The 22,326-nt window shown below is 49.5% G+C and overlaps 1 protein-coding gene across 2 annotated transcripts in view; it reads left to right on the top strand.

The window, feature by feature from the left end:
• RETREG2 (reticulophagy regulator family member 2) overlaps window positions 1-22,326 on the top strand; it is a 230,571-nt gene that overhangs the window by 4,966 nt on the left and 203,279 nt on the right. The window contains exon 1 of one of the 2 annotated variants that reach the window (XM_085650100.1): window positions 2,260-2,451. The exons of the other annotated variant lie outside the window; for it this stretch is intronic. Within the exon in view, the coding sequence (XP_085506226.1) occupies window positions 2,399-2,451 (53 nt within the window). The 5' untranslated portion in view covers window positions 2,260-2,398. Of the gene's footprint in view, window positions 1-2,259; window positions 2,452-22,326 lie in introns of those variants that run through there. 2 annotated transcript variants of the gene reach the window in all.

Genomic DNA, 22,326 nt, shown 5'->3' with positions numbered 1-22,326 from the left:
CCAAGAAGGTCACACCTGTCAAGTTTGCTTGCTTCCCTTTGTATGGTGGCACCACTATACCCTTAGACTCCGACTTCACTACACCAGTGTTACTCTTCTTTTCAAGTTGTCGGCTGTTTGGATGTATGCTTCCTTGCCACCCTCTATTTTAGAAGAATCCAAATGAAATTAAACATTTTAATTTTGCTCTGTCCCCTGCCAGGGTAATGCTCCGAGTAGTGGAGTTGCAAGTTGCCTTGCTTCGAAGAAAGAAGAAGCTTCTGCGGTGCCTCTTGGTTTACCTCAGGAGATCAGTATGTTCATGAATGCAGAGAGTTTTGTGTCCCCATTCTCGCAGCACACTTGGGCTAAGGAGGTTGACAAATAATTTTTATTTTGGAAATTATGCATTTTGGCCCCTTTTGCAATCTCATAGAGCAGCCTTCACCCAAATGTCACAAAAACTCCCCAAGTCCTGACTTCCAAACTGATTCTGATCAGGAAGAGGCACTGAATCAGCCCTAATCTATCTCCATCTGAGACAACCTTAAAATGCAATTTGCCAAATGGGGTTGCTGCCTGATTTATCTTGGGCCTTTCAGCTGCCTTTGACACAGTGGATCTTGACAATAATCCTCAGACTCGAGGAAGTGGGCATAGAGGGTACTGCCTCGCTTGGATCTCATCTTACCTATACATTAAAACCAATATGATGCATACTCCTCCTCCTTTGACATCCAGACTTCACAGCATAAAAGCAGGAGCCCCTCAAGGCACTCTCCACTCACTTCTCCTTTTTAACATCTATATGAAATCATTACCAAAGCCCGTCAATGTGCTTGACTTCACCTACTTAAATTACTCGGATGACATGCAGATATTTCTTAAATTGGAAAGCCCTAATGACGCTGGAAACTTCGAAATCTTTTGTTGCCTCCATGCCGTTGACTATTGAATGCCATGAAGCCACCGCAAATTAAACTCCTTAAAAATTGAGTCTCTCACCTGTGGCGACTGTAAAACGTATGGCCCTCTCTGTGCCTGCCCTGATGAAGACCACCAACAGAAAATATCCACAGGGGTAAGAAACCTTAGAATTGCCATGCACCCCCAAGTTGTCGATGATGTCCAAGTGGATAAGATATAGAGGGCAAGCTTTCTCGCCATGAAAAGGCTGTGACCCATTCTTACGGCAATATTTTGTGTCCTATCAAAACTATATTAAGGTAATGGTCTATATCGCGGCTTACCTTATTCAACCATGAGCAAATTTAATAGGATTCAGAACTTTACTGCCAGACTACTACTACTACATGTAACAACAGAAGTCCATATCTCCCCTGCTTTAAGAGCCCTCCACTACTACCAGTTGCCAGAAGATCCTTCTCCAAGCTCCTTTATATCACCCAATAGGCAATATATGGTAACGGAGCACTTTATGATCAGACAGAAAGTCACAAAATGCTTCAAGCAACGAAATCTACACTCTAGACTGGCACCCTAACTCAACATAGAAGGAAAACACATGAGTGGAACATTTTCTCTGTGCAGTCAACTAAGCTATGGAATTCCCTACTTCCCCACCTAAAGTACGATCCCATGAGAACCGTCTCCGCTCCAGAAGACTAGTCAAGAGCTGGCTCTTCACTACATGATTGCAATACTCGCAACACAACAGAGTACACAGATAGTAAGAACAAGACATCAAAACAATGAATTGTATATTAAAAAAAAAAGAAATACCTGAGCTTTATTTATAACAATAAATGTGTATTTATATCTTACACACACATTGTATGAGTGTATAGAGAATGTAACTGGTATGCGCATATGGGTCTGTACTGTATTTGACAATAAATGTATGTTTTTATTTATTTGACAATGTGTATATTTATATACATATATGTACACGAGTCTCTAAATATGAGTGTCTATGCTTTGTATGATAATACATATGTCAGATTATGTAAATATGATTATAGGGTGGACACTTGCACCTATGTGTACAAGTACCTACCCTCACCAGCTTATCATCATGTTCCATTTAATGGGTATCCTCCTTACTCTTTAAGATGACTCGTCCCTACAATGCCCAAATGCGAAACCTGAGATCCATCTATGGCTTAACCTTGATCATGAAGAGACAGGAAACGGCGGTTGACAGTCCTCTCACTTGCAAACCAGCAACCTACTTCGTGACAAGTTACCGACTGTCACAGGGAGACAGCCCCACCCTAATAAACATCAGGAAGTAACTACTCTTTATCTGAGACCAAGGCCAAACCTACACGCTCTACATTTGGATACCCGTTGCATAGAGGAACCTGTACTGGGCTCTTTTATTTCTGAAACTACCCCTGCTGCATGTGAAGTTCTGCAAGGATCTGCCCGCTCTCTGGCCCACTGACCTACAACCTAGATGCCTACCACATTCTCATCTGTGAATGACATCCAAATCATCTCCAGCAAAAGGTATTTAACTGCCTGTGAAAATATACCATTGGTTGCAAGTAATCTGTTCATCACGGTCATGTTTTGCAGAATCAGAAGGTTGAGCGAAGCAATCCATGGGTTCAGTGCACAATCTCATGTATCTGGCCTAACTCACTAGGCCTCTCTGATTCTAGTCCAGAAACAATAGAACCTAATACATTGTTTGACTGTGACCTCTTATAATTTCTTAGATTAAGTAAATCATCACAAACCAATTAATTCACCTACACCATTTGTGGAGTGCTCTACGTAGATCCACCTCAGTAACAAATTCCCCTAATTCTGACTTTTTTTAGCATCCGGGTATGACCGCACACACAGACTCGTAACAAGAATCATGCTCTGCTCCAAAGAGTGCGGGTCTACGACTACCAACTCATCTTTGAACTGAGAAGCTGTAATCACATCACTGCCTCTTGGAATAACTCTGTACTGGCTACCAATCCAAAGAAGTTTGCACTTTGAGATACTGTGCTCTGCTCATAAGGCAGTCCCTAGCCCTACTCTGGGATATCTCACTAAGACTCCCAGCCTTCGATAACCCAAACATAAACTTTATATGTAGAAAGTGATCAGAGGAAACATGCCTATAAAGGATATATTCACTTCAAGCAATTCATCTCTTTTTTCCACAGGGTGAAATACTGCACCCAACGTTTTTTTTTGTGTGTTTTTTTTGTTTGTTATCGATTTTATCTATTGTATATTATTTGTGGGTGTAATTCTATCTATTCCTGGTGTCCACTAAATATAATAAATCATAGATTCACTATGCCATCATATTTCAAATGGAATTTTTCATTGTACATAATACAAATATTATAACTGCTAGTCACATGCATAATACAAACATTGATGCAGTCTATATTTGTTTTAAAGTGTTGGTTAAGGATTAACCAGCAAGAAACCACTTCCTCCTCCCAGAGATGAGCTAGGCCTGCAAACAATCAGAACATCTCCGTACGGACCCAGTCCTCTGACATTCCTCGATTGGTAGCTCTATCCCAGATATTGCCACAGATTCCCGTCATGTTTTATGAGTCCGAGATGCCTTTCTCATGCATGTTAGATAATCACAAGACTTCTTACATTTTTGCCAGAACAATAGAGTGCTGAAACCTTTTGCGACCTTACGTGGTCACAGAAGGTACACACCATAGACCTGGTCACCTGAAAACTGGTTAGAAACTTGTCTTCTCCACAGGTTTTGTTGTTGTTGCGCTCTTGTCGAATATATGGGAAGGATATCTCCCATCTCAGTCTGGACCTACAAAACTGCCAGATGCCCACATAGATGATGGTTATGGTCATCCTTGACTCTATTTCCATCGGCTCATTGCACCTTCCAAAATCCATACGTATCGCTCTTCTACAAAATGACCACCTGCAGTGCTTCACGAAACAAAAAATAAATAACTGCAAGGAAATACCTTTTTATAGTTTGTGATCTTTACATGTATGGTTCTTATGTGTCTGTGCCATGTTTACTTTGTTTACCCTTCCCGTAATGACTCAGTAGGGAGCTCCTGGATTCCAACAATCCTGTGGGAATCCATAGCAGTTGAAATGTTAAGAACCACTGTCTTAGTGTACAAGGCTCTTATGTAAGTTTGCATTCTGCAATTACCTACACATGCGATAAGTGATCTACGTTGTACTTCAACACTACTGAAATATAGTGTTTAGACTTGCTGTGGCCCTGAAATGCTCCTATTTTAGTTTATTGTTTTAATTACCAACAGGTAAAGATCTGGATTAAGTTTAGTTTCTCTTTACTTTCACGTCTTTATTTTAATTGGTGTCTATTTTCCTGTACCTGAAAAGCTCACAGTCCACGAGGGCGGGTGTTGCTGGGTGCCAGTCTGTTCTCTTGGTTTGCTCTCGTAGTATCCTCCCCTTTTGTTTTCTTCTCCCCTTCCAGTGACCTGCACGTCAGGAGTAAGCCCTGCCGCTTATCATCTAAAGTCTTATTTACATGGGCTCGCTGTGTGGTTGATGCGTCAAATTGAAGTACATCTGTGCCTGTCTGTCCATCAACCAGACACGGGACTTTGCCCTTTCTGCAGTAAGTAAAAAAAAAAAAACTCAATTTCTTATCAGATTTCCTCCTTGCCCAAAGATTCTCAAACCCCCTTCGCCAGGGATATCCCTCGCGCGCCTCTGCATGATCGTCAGATCATTGATCTCTTACTGTATGTACTCAGTAATTCTCAAGATCATTTTAGACCTTCTTTTCCAGCGAGTAGCTCGTAAGCTACTGGTAGCATTTCGGCTACCTGTAAGTAGCTCTCCTGAGTGCAGCCTCGCCTACTAAATTAAACGCTTTTATCGGTTCAATTAACATCCGTATACCAAAACTGAAAAGCATGTATTAGAGATGGATGTGTGTATTTTCAGAACATTTTTCACAAGCTGTTGTTTGAAGAAAAATGGCTGAATTTGCAAAATGTAATTTAATCTGAGGTCCGTGATCACTCATGTGGCGTCGGGTAAACTTATTACTCTTATTATTATTGTCCTGGTACCAGGGACATTGCAGCTATGGCTGTGATGTATTACCCATGGAGAACATTCCAAATTGATACAGCCTTTATTACATTACCTCTAGCAGCCCTGCCTAATGCACTGAGGTGAACACTACTGACAATCTTGCATGAGGTGGTCACTATTACAACACTATGAGATTAGTAAGCCGGGATGATTTTCGTTGAACATGAACAGCTCTCAGTATAGAAAAGGTTGGAGAACCATGGTCTAAACCTAACTAATACCTAATTCTAATTGTGTTTTAATCCCTACACAAACTAGAGGTTCTTGATTACCTTGTGCATAACTGTAAGACCTGGGGTCACCGAGCCCTAAGGGGGTAACGTGACTCGAGCGGGTGGGCACCCGAAGGCTCAAGTGTAAAGCGACCATACAACACACACATCCCCTGAAGCAGGAAACTCACACAATAATGGACGCCACACAGTAGGTTCAAAGAAAATCAAACAAGTTTATCTAAGCAGTTGGATGCAAATGCAGTTCATGAGATGGTAATGGGCATTACTTGAATACATTAACAGTAGATTCACCAGCATTTCATTATGGTGCCCAAGACAGTACCTGAATACATTAGCGGCAGATTCACCAGCAATTCATCATAGTTCCATTGGAAATACCTGGCGAACATGGGGGAACGGTGAACACAGCGGTTAACCAGTGCGCTGCGCCCCTCCCACCACTAGCGTTTCAATCTGCCGTGGGTACCTTGCGCGGTGTCTAGCGATTCTCAGCGCTTTGAAATATGGCTGGAAAATGTAGCGCCACACATGAAGACTACTAGCGCTTAAGCGCAGAACTTGAGGATCCAGCGCTAATCGTAATAATCAGACACTAAGCCCTTCAGGGCAGGACTCAAGAACACAGCGCTACTCGTAATGATCCAGCATTGGGCACTTCAGAGCAGAGCTTAGGAACACAGCGCTACTCGTAATAATTAAACATTACACACTTCAGAGCAGAACTTAAGTATACAGCGCTACTCGTGATAATCAAGCATGAGGCACTTCAGAGCAGAGCTTAGGAACACAGCGCTACTCGTAATTAGGCCTTAAGCACTTGGGTGCAGAACTTAAGACTACAGCGCTACTCGTAATTAGGCCTTAAGCACTTGGGTGCAGAACTTAAGACTACAGTGCTACTCGTGAGGATCAAGCCTGAGGAGCTTCCGAGCAGAACTTCAGAACACAGCGCTATTCCTACTTGACAAGCCTCAAGTAGGCGGTCCACTGATAAGCAGCAGTCTCTAAGGAAGGGGCACTCCCTCGGAGGGGAACCAGTGTCGTAGGGTGCGGTGCCGCTCCCGATCTGTAGGGGGCGCACCGGGCCCGTCCCACGCCTCCCGGGGAGCAGGGGGGGTTGAGTTCTCCGGCCTCCACTCGGCCACGCTACCTCCCAGCCCCCGGGGGTTACCTTGATCTCGGCGTCCTGGGGCTTCCGACACCGCTCCTGACTCCGCAGTCGATGCCTCGGCGACGGGGGCCGGCCACGGCCTCTCACACCTCCGCCAGCAGCTGCGACGGCAGCGATGGGGCCCCGGGCTTCTCCGCGGGCCTCGACGTGATGATGGTGCAAGCTTCCGGCCTCTGGGCCGCGGCGGTGAGCGCGCTCTGGTCCCCGCGTCAGGGGGGTGGGTCAAATTAAGCGGGAGTGCCCAGCGCACAACGTGGCTTGTTGCAGGGGATCTCAGGCCAGGTCAGGGAGCGCAGGGGTCACAGCGCTAGTACCTAGTTGATCCATAGCAGTCCAGCATTCAATCGCAACGTGAAGTTTCAGCATTCAGTTTTGTCATGCCGTCTTAGCAATCGGTTTCAGCATTCAGTTCTGTCATGAAGTTTCAGCATTCAGTTCTTGCGGCGCAGATGTCACTGGCGCCCTTGGAGGGGGGGGGGTTCTGTTCCTGGGGGTTAGGGATTGAGTTGGTGACTAGTTCCTTCCTAGTCAAGCTTAGCAGATGGCCCCTGGGTTCTCCTATCACTGGGCTAGATCAGTGGGCTGTACAGGATCCCTCACTCACTTAAAAGGCAGTACCTAAGTCCTGTCACTTTCAGAGGCATAAGTCCCTGGCTAGGCCCTACCGCCTAAACTCCTGCGTGGATTTTCCCCAGGTCTGCTTGGCTCCCACTGGCCAACTGACTAGAAAATGTTCCCTCCCTCTGTTAAGTATCCCTAGGTCAGGTGACCTCTATCCAAGGCGGCAAAAGTAAAAACCCCACCTCCCTTCTAGAAGGTTCCAGCACATTCCAGGAGCTTCCCCATTCTACCTATGGGACAAAAAAGGCGGGCTGGTGTCGCAACATTGTTGTGGGGTTCCAGCCAACTCCTGGCAGCTAGGGTGCTACTAATAAAGACCACTCTGCAGTAGCAGGGGCCTGTGGCAGCCATCTTGGGAGAAGGGAGCACCTGCACCTTAACACTGATTGGCAATGAAAAGGCGCCCGGAGACCTAGGTCCAACATAAAAATGAGGGTGGAAAAAATGAGGCACGATCAAAAATAGAGGGGGAGACCACCCTAGGGCTGACAGGTCCAACACGCGTCCCCCCCCCCCCAGCCGAAAGAGGGGAGAGCTACCCAACCTCTAGGGAGTTCTCCTCGCTAAGGCGGAAAAACCTGGAGAGACCGTCAGCATTGGCGTGGTCAACTCCGGGCCGATGTTCCACCCGAAAGTCCATCCCCTGTAGGGAAATGGACCACCTCAACAACTTGGGGTTTTCGCCTCTCATCTGCATGAGCCAGCGAAGGGGCCGGTGGTCGGTCTGAATGAGGAAGTGAGTTCCAAAGAGATATGGCCTCAACTTCTTCAGAGCGCAGACCACCGCGAAGGCTTCTCTCTCAATGGTGCTCCATCGCCGTTCCCGAGGGAGGAGTCTTCTGGAGATGAAGGCCACTGGTTGATCTTGGCCCTCGGTGTTGAGTTGCGAGAGCACCGCACCTATGCCGTGCTCTGAGGCGTCTGTCTGTACAATGAATTCCTTACTGAAATCTGGGGTTGCGAGTACTGGAGCGGTACACATCGCATGTTTCAGCGTGTCAAATGCCTTCTGGCAAGCAGCTGTCCATATAACCTTGCGAGGTTGCTTCTTCGAGGTCAACTCTGTCAAGGGGGTTACGATGGTACCATATCCCTTGACAAACCGGCGGTAATACCCAGTGAGGCCGAGGAAAGCTCGGACCTCGGTTTGGGTCTTGGGGGGCTCCCAAGCCAAGATTGTCTCTATTTTGGCCTGGAGGGGTTGCACCTTACCTCCGCGCACCAGGTGTCCCAGGTACACGACAGATCCCTGTCCAATCTGGCACTTGCTGGCTTTAATGGTTAGGCCAGCGCGTTGCAGCGCCTGCAATACCTCCTGGAGGTGCTGGAGGTGCTGCAGATGGTCCTCCCAGGTGCTGCTGAAGACAGCTATGTCATCCAGGTATGCCGCTGAGAAGGACTCCAGACCAGATAGTACCTAATTCACTAACCGCTGGAATGTGGCCGGAGCATTTTTGAGCCCAAAGGGCATCACTCGGAACTGAAAGTGTCCCTCGGGGGTGGAGAAGGCTGTCTTCTCCCTTGCTCCATCGGCCATGGCAATCTGCCAATATCCGGATGTTAGATCAATGGTGCTGAGGTACCGGGCTGCTCCCAGCCGGTCCACCAGCTCGTCTGCTCGTGGGATGGGGTGAGCATCTGTCTTCGTGACAGAGTTCAACCCCCTGTAGTCCACACAGAACCGAAGTTCCGGTGTGGTACCCGGTGGGGCCGCTTTCGGCACCAACACCACCGGACTAGCCCACGGGCTGCTGGAAGGTTCTATCACCCCCAGCTCCAACATCTTGGCTACCTCACGCTGGATGCTATCCTTCACTCGGTCAGAGAGCCGGTAAGACTTGTTCTTCACCGGGGGGCTGTCCCCTGTGTCCACATCATGGGTACACAGATGAGTGATTCCAGGCGTGAGGGAGAACAACGAGGCGAACTGTCCCAGGACATGGCGGCAGTCCCTCTGTTGCTCTGGGGTCAAGGATGGGGAAAGGACTACACCTTCTACCGAGCCATCCTTCTCCTGTACCACTAGAAGATCAGGAGAGCTTCACTCTCTTCCTCTTCGCTCCCATCCGTCACCATAAGGAGAGCAAGCTCTGATCGCTCATGGTGCGGCTTCAGGCGGTTGACGTGGAATACCATCAGGGGCTGTCGGGGGGGGTCTTTAGATCCACTACGTATGTGGTCTGGCCTGGTCGCTCCGCGATGTCCTACGGACCAGTCCACCGGTCCTGGAGGGCACAAAGCTCCCCAGGTTCCATGACCCACACCTTCTGTCCAACGTCCAACTCGACCGTCCGAGTGTTGGGGTCGTACCACTCCTTCATAACGGTCTGGCTAGCCTCTAGGTTCTCTGAGGCTGCCATTCCACAGCTTGGCCATCTGGCTGCGGAACGCCAGCATGTAGCTGACAATGTCATGGGGAAGCTTCTGCGAAGTCTTCTCCCACCCCTCCTTCACTAAACTGAGGGGACCCCTAACGGGATGGCCATAGAGCAACTCAAACGGGCTGAACCCGACTCCCTTCTGCGGTACCTCCCGGTAGGAGAACAACAAGCCGTGGAGGAGGACGTCCCATTTATGCCTCAAGCCCTCTGGCAGGCTCCGGATCCTTCCCTTCAAGGTTTTGTTGAAGCGCTCTACGAGCCCGTTAGTCTGGGGGTGGTAAGGAGTGGAGAACCGGGAGGTCACTCCACACTCCTTCCACATGGCCTGCATATAGGCCGACATGAAATTTGTGCCCCTGTCCGACACCACGACCTTGGGGAATCCCACTCGGGTAAAAATCCCCAACAGTGCCCGCGCCACCACCGGTGCAGTGATGGTCCTCAGAGGAATAGCCTCTGGTTACCGAGTGGCGTGGTCCACCAAGACCAGAATGAACCGGTGTCCCGCTGCGGTCGGAGGGTCCAACGGCCCAACAATGTCTATCCCGACCCTCTCAAAAGGGGTCCCGACCACCGGGAGCGGTTCCAACGGGACCTTCAATTTAGTCCCAGTCTTGCCACTTGCCTGACAAGACTTACAGGTCTTACAAAAGGTGTCTGAGGCGATCTTCATCCTGGGCCGATAAAAATGTGGGACCAACCGCGCAAAGGTTTTGTCCTGGCCTAGATGTCCGGCTAAGGGTATCTCGTGCGCTAACTCCAGCAGGAAGGCCCGGTAACATTGGGGGACCACTATGGCCCTCGAAGATCCATGTACCGGCACCTTAGGCTCACTGTACAGGAGACCATCCTCCCAATACACATGATATCCGCCCGTCTCCTGACTGGCCACTTGGGCTTCGGCCTGTCGCCGCATGCCTTCAAGCGTGGGGCACGCCCTTTGTGCCTAACAAAATTCCTCCCGGGTAGGCCCTCCTTCCACATGCCAGTCGGCAAGGGTCGGCAAGTCCCCCACGGGAACGACATCTACCTCCGCGGACTCCGGGGGCACCTCTGCGGCCTCCCCATCCACCTCACGGGGCGTGTCCTCTACCACCTTCTTCTTTCCACACTTGGCGTTGGGTTGGGCCATGATTCCAGGCTCCAACCCGGGGTGAGTTCCATGCCGGGCAGCCATGGACCGCGTGACTACGCATGTCCACCCTGGTAGTCCCAGCATCTCGGTATGCGCTCGAAACTCTACATCTCTCCATTTGGTGTGCTCCAGGTCGTTCCCTAGCAAGCACTCCACAGGCAAGGCAGGGCTCACCGCAACTCTCAGTAGGCCTTTGACTCCTCCCCACTCAAAAGGAACACGAGCCACTGGATAGTGACTCACACTGCCGTCAGCCAATACGGCCGGATGGAACTCCTCGGGGACTACTTGGTCTGGGGACACCAGCCGCCTCACTACAGTGGTCATGCTGGCTCCTGTGTCCCTCAGAGCCTCCACCTCCTCCCCGTTAACTTTCACCCTCTGCTGATATTTAGCAGTGTTCGGGGGCAGGGAAACTACGGGGACCACCTCTCTATCCCCGAGTGAAACCAGGGTCAGGCCTGTCCACTCCCCTTCCCTATCTTAGGGCAGCTCCACCCCAAGCGCTACACTACTTACCCCGGGGCTCTTCCCGCCCGGTGGGGCTGGGGGTCGCTTGCGACACTTGGGATCTCCTTTGTAGTGTCCAATCTCCCCACATTCGTAGTACCTCACAATCCTTGGCTGCTGACTCCTGTCAGGGTAAGTGGGTTTTGCGGAATTGGACGGGGGTGGGGTTCCTACTCCTTTCCCAAACTTATTTTGGGGGCCTTTTGAGAACTCCACCTTTTTATCTCCCCCCTCTTTCTTCTGGGGGAAACCCTGTCCGCCTTTCGAGCCATCTCCCCCGGGGCCCTTGAGACACCCGGGTGCTCACCCAAATGTCTGCCTCCTCCGCAAGCTCACGGGGATCCGTTAACTTGCGGTCCACCAGATGTTGGCGCAGCTCCGGAAAGCACTTATCCAAGAGGTGCTCCCGTAAAAAAAGATTTTACACCCCTTGGTAGTCCTGAACCTCGCTGCCACGCACCCAACCATCTAGTGCCTTACGGGCATAGTCAAAAAAAATCCACCCACGTCTGTGTGGACAGCTTATGGCTGCCACGGAACTTCTGCCTGTACCTCTCGGGGTTGAGACCAAATTTCTTGAGTAAGGCCTCCTCCATGGGGGCATACCTGACCTGATCCGCCTTGGCTAAGTATAACAGGGTGTCCCTGACATTAGGAGGTATATAGCGATACAAGCCCCCTTCCCAATTGCTCTCGGGAACCCCATAGGCGGTCAAGGCCACCTCGTATGCTTCCAACCACTTGGCAATATCGTCCCTCACTGTGTAGCTGGCAATGACTTCTTTGGGTAAATAAAATTTTGACTCATGGGACTCTCTTGGTACGCTGCCACCATTGTCCTTATTGGACGCATTTAACTGGAGGGCGCGTAGCTCCAACTCCTTCAGCTGAAGCTCGTGCGCCAGCTTCTTTTCCACCATTGCCCATCTCTTGTTTTCTCTCTCTTGTTCCAATTTGGCCAATTCCCTTTCTCTCTCTTGTTCCAACTTGGCCAGCTCCCACTTTAACTGCCTCTCCTCCCTCCTGTCCTCATACTCCTCTGGAGACACGCTCCTCCTAGACCCTGTCCTACTACTGGCCCCAGAACGTCTCCCTGGGGGCACATTTTCAGACACATCTACGTTTAGTATGTCTAGGACTTCCTGGGCGCTCTCCTCCTGAGGTGCATCTGGCGCCTCCTGTCCCTCATCCTCTCTCCCTTCTGGGTGGGCCTCTACCCATGCCCTTAAGGCGGTACGGAGTTCCGGTCCTTTGGCCCTCCGCACCCCCATCCCCTGCCCGAATTCCCTCAGTTGCCTTACAGTGTACCCCTCGAGGTCAGCTAACCGGAACGCCATCGTGACAGGTGGGGACCTAGATACTAAGGAAGAAAAACTCTAGGATATGGGTGACAGTCACCAGCTAACCAGGATTTTACACCCTCAGTCTGGACAGTGGAATGTAATCAGTGCAGTAATAACAGTTGCAGAGCTTCAATACAATAGGCGTTTAATTGTGGCGCCCTCCGCTTCACGGAAGGGTGCTGTATGGTCACAGGTCCTAATCCCACCGCTCGCCAACAATGTAAGACCTGGGGTCACCGGGCCCTAAGGGGGTAACGTGACTCGAGCGGGTGGGCACCCGAAGGCTCAAGTGTAAAGCGACCATACAACACACACATCCCCTGAAGCAGGAAACTCACACAATAATGGACGCCACACAGTAGGTTCAAAGAAAATCAAACCAGTTTATCTAAGCAGTTGGATGCAAATGCAGTTCATGAGATGGTAATGGGCATTACTTGAATACATTAACAGTAGATTCACCAGCATTTCATTATGGTGCCCTAGACAGTACCTGAATACATTAGCGGCAGATTCACCAGCAATTCATTATGATGCGATATGCAGTACCTGAATACCTTAGCGTCAGATTCATCAGCAACTCATCATAGTTCCATTGGCAATACCTGGCGAACCTGGGGGAACGGTGAACACAGCGGTTAACCAGTGCGCTGTGCCCTTCCCACCACTAGCGTTTCAATCTGCAGTGGGTACCTTGCGTGGTGTCTAGCGATTCTCAGCGCTTTGAAATATGGCTGGAAAACGTAGCGCCACACATGGAAGACTACTAGCGCTTAAGCGCAGAACTTGAGGATCCAGCGCTAATCGTAATAATCAGACACTAAGCCCTTCAGGGCAGGACTCAAGAACACAGCGCTACTCGTAATGATCCAGCATTGGGCACTTCAGAACAGAGCTTAGGAACACAGCGCTACTCGTAATAATTAAACATTACACACTTCAGAGTAGAACTTAAGTATACAGCGCTACTCGTGATAATCAAAGCGGTATAAAAGGGGTTGGTGATGGACGGAGCATCAGAACCAATCAAACACTCACACCCAGTCAACCGATCTGGGTTTGATCCATCACCGTTCTTTAGCCCACTCTGCCACCCCAGTTCAGACATGGCCATATGCAAATCAGTCTGAACCTGTGCCTCATGGGAACAGTCCAGCCCGAACTGCCAAGCCATGCCTTCCCTGGACCGGAAACAAGCTTCCTAGGACCGGTTTCTGGCATTTCAGCCGTCTTCAGCCTGGCTTGCTTGAATCCAGTGGCAAAGTGAGCAAGGGACTCACGTCTGAGCATACCCTGCCAACTTATGGCGAACAAAGCGGTACAAAAGGGGTTGGTGATGGACGGAGCATCAGAACCAATCAAACACTCACACCCAGTCAACCGATCTGGGTTTGATCCATCACCGTTCTTTAGCCCACTCTGCCACCCCAGTTCAGACATGGCCATATGCAAATCAGTCTGACCCTGTGCCTCATGGGAACAGTCCAGCCCGAACTGCCAAGCCATGCCTTCCCTGGACCGGAAACAAGCTTCCTAGGACCGGTTTCTGGCATTTCAGCCGTCTTCAGCCTGGCTTGCTTGAATCCAGTGGCAAAGTGAGCAAGGGACTCACGTCTGAGCATACCCTGCCAACTTATGGCGAACAAAGCGGTACAAAAGGGGTTGGTGATGGACGGAGCATCAGAACCAATCAAACACTCACACCCAGTCAACCGATCTGGGTTTGATCCATCACCGTTCTTTAGCCCACTCTGCCACCCCAGTTCAGACATGGCCATATGCAAATCAGTCTGACCCTGTGCCTCATGGGAACAGTCCAGCCCGAACTGCCAAGCCATGCCTTCCCTGGACCGGAAACAAGCTTCCTAGGACCGGTTTCTGGCATTTCAGCCGTCTTCAGCCTGGCTTGCTTGAATCCAGTGGCAAAGTGAGCAAGGGACTCACGTCTGAGCATACCCTGCCAACTTATGGCAAACAAAGTGGTACAAAAGGGGTTGGTGATGGACGGAGCATCAGAACCAATCAAACACTCACACCCAGTCAACAGATCTGGGTTTGATCCATCACCGTTCTTTAGCCCACTCTGTTGTTCACCCTATGTGGGAAGGGTAGGCCCAGACGTGGGTCCCGTGCTCACTACGCCACTGGAGTCAAGCTATCCTGGCTGATGACGGCTGATAGCCAGAAACCGGTCCTAGGATGCTTGATTCCGGTCCAGGGAAGACATGGCTTGGCAGTTCGGGCTGGACTGTTCCCATGAGGCACAGGGTCAAGACTGATTTGCATATGGCCATGTCTGAACTGGGGTGGTGTGGTGAGCAAAATAACGATGGATTAAACCCAGATCTGTGACTGGGGGTGAGTGTTTTGCCATTGTGCAACATTCCGTCCATCATCTTGTGTGTTTTGCTGTTCACCCTATGTGGGAAGGGTATGCCCAGACGTGGGTCCCGTGCTCTCTACGCCACTGGAGTCAAGCTATCCTGGCTGATGACGGCTGATAGCCAGAAACCGGTCCTAGGATGCTTGATTCCGGTCCAGGGAAGACATGGCTTGGCAGTTCGGGCTGGACTGTTCCCATGAGGCACAGGGTCAAGACTGATTTGCATATGGCCATGTCTGAACTGGGGTGGTGTGGTGAGCAAAATAACGATGGATTAAACCCAGATGTGTGACTGGGGGTGAGTGTTTTGCCATTGTGCAACATTCCGTCCATCATCTTGTGTGTTTTACTCGTGATAATCAAGCATGAGGCACTTCAGAGCAGAGCTTAGGAACACAGCGCTACTCGTAATAATTAGGCCTTAAGCACTTGGGTGCAGAACTTAAGAATACAGCGCTACTCGTGAGGATCAAGCCTGAGCCGCTTCCGAGCAGAACTTCAGAACACAGCGCTATTCGTACTTGACAAGCCTCAAGTAGGCGGTCCACTGATCAGCAGCAGTCTCTAAGGAAGGGGCACTCCCTCGGAGGGGTGTCAGAGTCTCCGGTGAACGGGGGGGGGAACTCCCACGGAGGGGAACCAGTGTCGTAGGGTGCGGTGCCGCTCCCGATCTGTAGGGGTCGCACCGGGCCCGTCCCACGCCTCCCGGGGAGCAGGGGGCTTGAGTTCTCCGGCCTCCACTCGGCCACGCTACCTCCCAGCCCCCGGGGGTTACCTTGATCTCGGCGTCCTGGGGCTTCTGACACCGCTCCTGACTCCGCAGTCGATGCCTCAGCGACGGGGGCCGGCCACGGCCTCTCACACCTCCGCCAGCAGCTGCGACGGCAGCGATGGGGCCCCGGGCTCCTCCGCGGGCCTCGACGTGATGATGGTGCAAGCTTCCGGCCTCCGGGCCGCGGCGGTGAGTGCGCTCTGGTCCCCGCGTCAGGGGGGTGGGTCAAATTAGGCGGGAGTGCTCGGCGCACAACGTGGCTTGTTGCAGGGGATCTCAGGCCAGGTCAGGGAGTGCAGGGGTCACAGCGCTAGTGCCTAGTTGATCCCTAGCAGTCCAGCATTCAATCGTAACGTGAAGTTTCAGCATTCAGTTTTGTCATGCCGTCTTAGCAATCGGTTTCAGCATTCAGTTCTGGCATGAGGTTTCAGCATTCAGTTCTGGCATAAAGTTACAGCAATCAGTTCTTGCGGCGCAGATGTCACTGGCGCCCTTGGGGGGGGTTCTGTTCCTGGGGGTTAGGGATTGAGTTGGTGACTAGTTCCTTCTTAGTCAAGCTTAGCAGATGGCCCCTGGGTTCTCCTATCACTGGGCTAGATCAGTGGGCTGTACAGGATCCCTCACTCAAAAGGCAGTACCTAAGTCCTGTCACTTTCAGAGGCATAAGTCCCTGGCAAGGCCCTACCGCCTAAACTCCTGCGTGGATTTTCCCCAGGTCTGCTTGACTCCCACTGGCCAACTGACTAGAAAATGTTCCCTCCCTCTATTAAGTATCCCTAGGTCAGGTGACCTCTATCCAAGGCGGCAAATGTAAAAACCCCACCTCCCTTCTAGAAGGTTCCAGCACATTCCAGGAGCTTCCCCATTCTACCTATGGTACAAAAAAGGCAGGCTGGTGTCGCAACATTGTTGTGGGGTTCCAGCCAGCTCCTGGCAGCTAGTGTGCTACTAATAAAGACCACTCTGCAGTAGCAGGGGCCTGTGGCAGCCATCTTGGGAGAAGGGAGCACCTGCACCTTAACACTGATTGGCAATGAAAAGGCGCCCGGAGACCTAGGTCCAACATAAAAATGAGGGTGGAAAAAATGAGGCACGATCAAAAATAGAGGGGGAGACCACCCTAGGGCTGACAGGTCCAACAATAACTATTTGGACATAGCATTTTTAAAAGAAAAGTGGCTCTGTGACTGCATCCTCATTTCATTGGCTGTGCCATCTGCATATTAAGGGCCCGATTATGATGTCGGTGAGACATGCCACGGACAGGTCGTCGGTGGCCCACCGACATCCAGCATAGGGGTACAACTGCCGCATTTCGATGCGATCAGAGAGACCGACCAACGCCTCCGACAGGCTCAAGTAGCCCATCGGAACGTCGGTCCGACCCTAATCCCTACTATGGGGGCGGTACCTGCGGAGGCACCATCGTAGGGGTTACAATGGGCCCCTCCGGCTGCCTTTTCATTGAGATCCGACTGCCATGAAAAGGCAGCGGGAAAGGGACTTTGGTGGGGCATTAGCAGGGCCCTCGTCCCCCGTGGGCCTCTATCGGCCCGTGGGGGGTGGGGAAGAAGTATGTGCCCCCCAAACATCCATGTGCCAGGCACCACGTGGTGCCTGGCACACTGTGAATAAATGTTTTCAAAATGCCTTTTACCATTGCGGCTTGTGCTGGGGCCCTTTTTCTAAGGCTGAGCACATGCTGCAATGGTAAAAGGCATTTTGACGACCGCCTACATAGCGGTCGCATTGTAGGGCAGGTGGAACCGCCGAAGTATAGTCGGTCGGACATTAGTCCGACTGCCATCGTAATCCGGCCCTATGTTTTGAGATGTTACCATACATGCTGCAAAGTTGGCAGTCGTGTGATTATTTCTTAAGACTCTTTGGTAGCAAAAACAATTGCTACTCCTCATTTTAGGGAGGCTGAACGTCTGTTTACAGAGGTCTGCACTTCTTCTGATGGCATAATTATAACTCCTAATAAATCAACCCTTTCCATACCCGTATTCCATTCTTAACTTTCTCATAGCGTCTCTTGGTGGACACCAAGAACCTGCTAACTGTTGGTGACTTAACTTCCATGCTGGCTCACAGATTGAGGAACCCGCTCTGTTTGGGGGCTACACCAAATTCCGTCTCACACAGCTTGTACATGGCCTCAAGCATACAAAGGCCATATTCTTTTTACTCTGCCTAATCTGGTGGCTGAATGCTCCCTATTCCCCTCTGCCCAGACTGATCATTCTGCAGTTACCTTCTCGCCTCAAGGGGTTTGATCAGTCTCCCACCTGCCCTTGCTGTGTAACACAATAAAATAGACCTTGGTCCAGAATGTCAACCCCTAAAGAGACTGCAGCCCTTACAGATGCTCCTCACTTTTCTGACTTAATAACACAGCTGCTTTCAATAATTGGCTTGCAGCTGCTCTGGACATGTCTATCCCTAGTAAGTCCTTCAAGAACCATCGTTCCTGTCCTTCTGTCCCCTAGTTCTCCACTGCTCTTACAGATCTGAAACAATAGTGTAAACTATTAGAACGTAAATGAAGATCCTGCATTCTTTCTCACCATAAGGATATTTATCTAAAGGGCTCTGAGGTATAATAAAGGACTCCTTTGTATTACAAATATGAATTACTATGGAAATTGCGCCCAAGAGCTTTTTTAACTATATCAAAACCTTAATTGTATTCAGTGTTTACTCACCAGAAGGCTATAAATCACTCTCTGCGACCTCCTAAACTCCCTGCGATGGCTTGTCTAACTTTTCTCTAACAAAATCATGGATGTGTTAGACAGAAAGGTAGTAGTGTACCCAAATTGGGAATGGACCGCACATCAGTTAAATATCCAAGAACCAGACGAGTACATATATAGATTCAAGATGTCAAGGGGTGCTAAAGCCAGAAGCACTTACTACCTGAAAGTGCTGTAGGCAAAGTGAAACACAGATGCCAGAAAATTGTCCAAAAGGTTTGGCTTAGGCAACAATCCCGTGTATGGCTTGCAGGATATTCACAACAATTTTAGTGATGGTGAAAAGATGATGCAGCTCGGTTCCAATGTAATTGATAGTATTCAAGAATCCCCAAAGAATGAAAAGAGAAATGAATTGACGTTCGGCATTCATGGGGCGGTCATAGTGTAGAAGGCAAAATCGAAACTCCAAGGAAATATCCAGGAAATGGATGCCAGCGCCTGATAACGCTGACAGAGACTCTGTTTCGGGGATTCTTGAATACTTTGTTGCGTATGTATACGGATGTACCCTACTACTTAGCCTTTATTATCAAGCTATACAATTAGCGTTACGGACTATCCACACTTGCACGCCTTGAAAAAGTCGTTGCACTCACTGTGTACAGACGAAACACGTGTTGGCTATTCTGTTGTTTACCACATGCATTGAAGAACATTAAATATCATCAATTACATTGGAACCGAGCTGCATCATCTTTTCACCATCACTAAAATTGTTGTGAATATCCTGCAAGCCATACAGCAACTTTGGACATTTTCTGCATTTTGAAATCAGCTACAATATTGCTACTGGTCTGTTATGCCTATGGAGGACAAATGACCTAGCCTGTGACACACGGGAGTGCTGCCTAAGCCAAACCTTTTGGACAAAATCATGGATGTATACAGACTTGTAAGCTAGCCACTGTCTCAGAAGCTACACCCAGACATCCACTACCACACACTCATTCGTCTCACCCAAAGGAGAGAGGTTTGTTCTTACTAAAATCAAGTTTTTAACTACTGGGTTGCCTCTCCATCCTTGCCCAGCTAAATATCTCCAGTTACGGGCCTCTATTGTAGCTTTTTAATTTGGTACTGAACCAGAAGTAAACAATTCCTGAAGACAAGCATTTAGTCTTCTTCTTTTTTTTTTTTAACAAGCATTGTCATAGCCAGTAGGTCTGGCGTTTGCTGCCAGCATTTGTTTTGGCTTTGTCCATGCTTGTTTTGTAGTAGTCATGGGTGTTGTAAAGAATTATTGTTGGGAGTTGCCAGGCCCTCTTCAACAGGCACACATTGGCGTGATATTCATGAGCACTGAATGGAGCTACTTTGTGAATGTGCTGCTCGGGAAATGGTTTGTCGAGTGCAGTGAAGTTAGCCAGTGGCCAAAGTGGGCTGTCACATTGCGGCATGTTGTATGCTGTAGTGGACAAAAGAAAAATGTGAATGCCACAACAAAAGGGGAAAGATGTATGAAAACTGTCTATTAATTGAGTAGATGGGAACCCTTCACAAGTAATATAGCTGCAACCTTCTGTTTACTGGGAATCAAGTACCCTGTTGTAGCACTTAACACTTTTAAGGAGGGAAGCACAGCAGTCCAAGGCCAACTCAAGGAAGGTGATGTGTGCTAGTGGCCCAGTGTGCGGTATGCAACAAACACCTAATAAATCCTTGTCCAGTCTGTTCTATTTCTTATAAATAGGATAAGTAGTTTATTAATCGCACACTACTAAATAGTAGGCTTTAATTTATAAATATCTACAAGTAGGCAGATAGAAATACCTATGGTGACACCGTCCTAATAGTCCACTCTCCTAATGAGCCTTCACCCTAAAATAAGTGACCCCCTCCCCCCCCCCCAAATCTATACACACAGTATAAGGGAGGCTGTCCTCCAGAAGCAGGCCTACTGGCTTTGTCAGTGTGTCATCAGAACTATGTCATAAACAACGAATGCAACGACATTAAAAATCACCATGGATGGTACCATCTTTCAATAATCTTCAATCAACCATATTATATTTCCTTTTCCCATTCATCATTGTCAATAAAGCATTATAATTCCAACTTGAAGTGTGAAAGAAGCTTTCTTTAAATTGCAATATGCTGCCACTGGAGCTTTAGTGCCAACCAGCAGGTGTCCTCACGCGCCAGAGCATTTGAGCAAAAGCACATGGTCTATGAGTGCTTGAAAAGAACTAAAACTTCTCCCAGCTACATCACTATAACCCCTGTGAGACTTCGGGCAACCTTGTGGAGAACCTCTTCTGGGGGGCTGCTGCATGACCGATAACCCCCTAAACGCTAGCCTCTCAATGTTGTGGGTGCCCCTGCCCTTACCTTGGCTCCAGAAGTACCATTATGCAAATTTATAGGCCTGCTCCGTGGCCTTGTGGGGCAAGCCTGCTCCCTCTATCTGGCATACAGTGCATTTCTTAATGCAGCTGCAGACTTTTCTTTCATTTATTATTAATTTATTTGAAATCTCAAGCAGCCTTGTGCTGACTTATATAATATCAATGGGGCAACTGTACTGGGTTGGAGGCTAAGCAGGGAGCCCACGCCTGTGCAGCTCTGCTGGATCCCCACCGAGCAGACACTGCTCTGTGCAGGAGCGGTCATCTCCTCCTTTCCCAACCGTGGCAGCGAGGTCAGGCGGTGTTGGTGGAGTGCTTCCTGTTCCTCCATCCTACCTCACCCCCTCCCTCTTCTCCGTTCCTCCTTTACCCAGACCTGGGAACAGAGAAGGCACACCACATGACTGCATTCCCTCCTCATTCTGTCCTGAAGAGATGGGGGCCCACACAACAGTTTTACTTGTGTCATCCATGGGAGATGGGGTTCCCCGGGGACGGAGATCCTCTTCGGCGCGAGGGCCCATGCACAGCTCCTCCCAGTTTCTCATTGTTGTGCCGACACCCCCGGAGCCCAGACCCTTTCTGGAGTGATCTGTAGAAAATAAAGCAGAGCATTAAGTGCTTCGTTTCCTGCCCGGTCCTTGCGGGCATCAGACTTCTTGGGCTGGCTTTTACAGCCTTGTTGGTCCGATTTTAAACAATTCCCTCTCTGGTCAGCCCTAGCCACCAGGAGTATTTTTTTCAGACTTCCTGGCTTCTAAGCTTTACTTTGGGAAGCATGATTTTCACTGCTTCTGATGCTAGACCTGTCCTCTATCTAGGCTCGTGGCACCTGCGTTCTCCTGGTGGCTTCTTCAGCAGTCTTTCAGCAGACTACCCTCCTTGCCACATTCTCTCGTCTCCATGACCCTCCTGATGGAGGTCTGCCAACTTCAGGACCAGTCCACAGAAGATCCAGGGGAACCCTTCGAGGTTCACCCAAGCAGGTGGATCCCACTCCTGTCCTTCAGAGGAACCAGCACCCCTAGCCCTGGAGAAACACTTATTCCTGGGGTGTCAGCTGGAGTCCAACCGTCCTTAAGTCCATCCTTGCAGTGCAATTAGTTTTGCGTCTCCTTCCAGCTGAGCCTTCCTCCAGCATTAATGCTCTCATGTCCAGAAGATTCTCAACAGTCTGATAGTAAATAACTTTATTCGGTTATTTCTAACCATAAAGCGAAAAACTTCAATGAATACAAATATTAAGACACCCAATAACACATAGAATCACACTTTCCATAGCCAACTATGGTCTTTTATAATGTGGGGTGTAATGCTAGAATATAGACCTCTCTTTTGAATCCCAGGGACAACCATCACTACCCTGACCCTCACAGCTGCCTAATCCCTTCCCTCTAAAACTTCAACGGCCAGCCCCTCATGTGATTGGCACCAGAGGTCTGTCTGTCCTCCTTTGATTCTGTGGGAATGAGCCTTCTCAGGCCAGGTGCAGTATGAAATGTAATTTACCACACAGATTTTGTCCTTATTCTTTCCGTTTCTAGGAACAAGCTCAAGCACTGTCAAATGCCTTGATTTTGTTGGGAGGATTTTGATCCTTGTGCTGGCCAGCTGAGTAATTAACTTGGCCCAGTGGGGGTGAGAC

This window comes from Triturus cristatus, chromosome 3_2 (assembly GCF_964204655.1).
Source record: "Triturus cristatus chromosome 3_2, aTriCri1.1, whole genome shotgun sequence".
In the NCBI taxonomy this organism is placed as follows: domain Eukaryota; kingdom Metazoa; phylum Chordata; class Amphibia; order Caudata; family Salamandridae; genus Triturus; species Triturus cristatus.
Note: the sequence above shows the minus strand (reverse complement) of the source record. Positions and strands in the feature narration are given on the sequence as shown.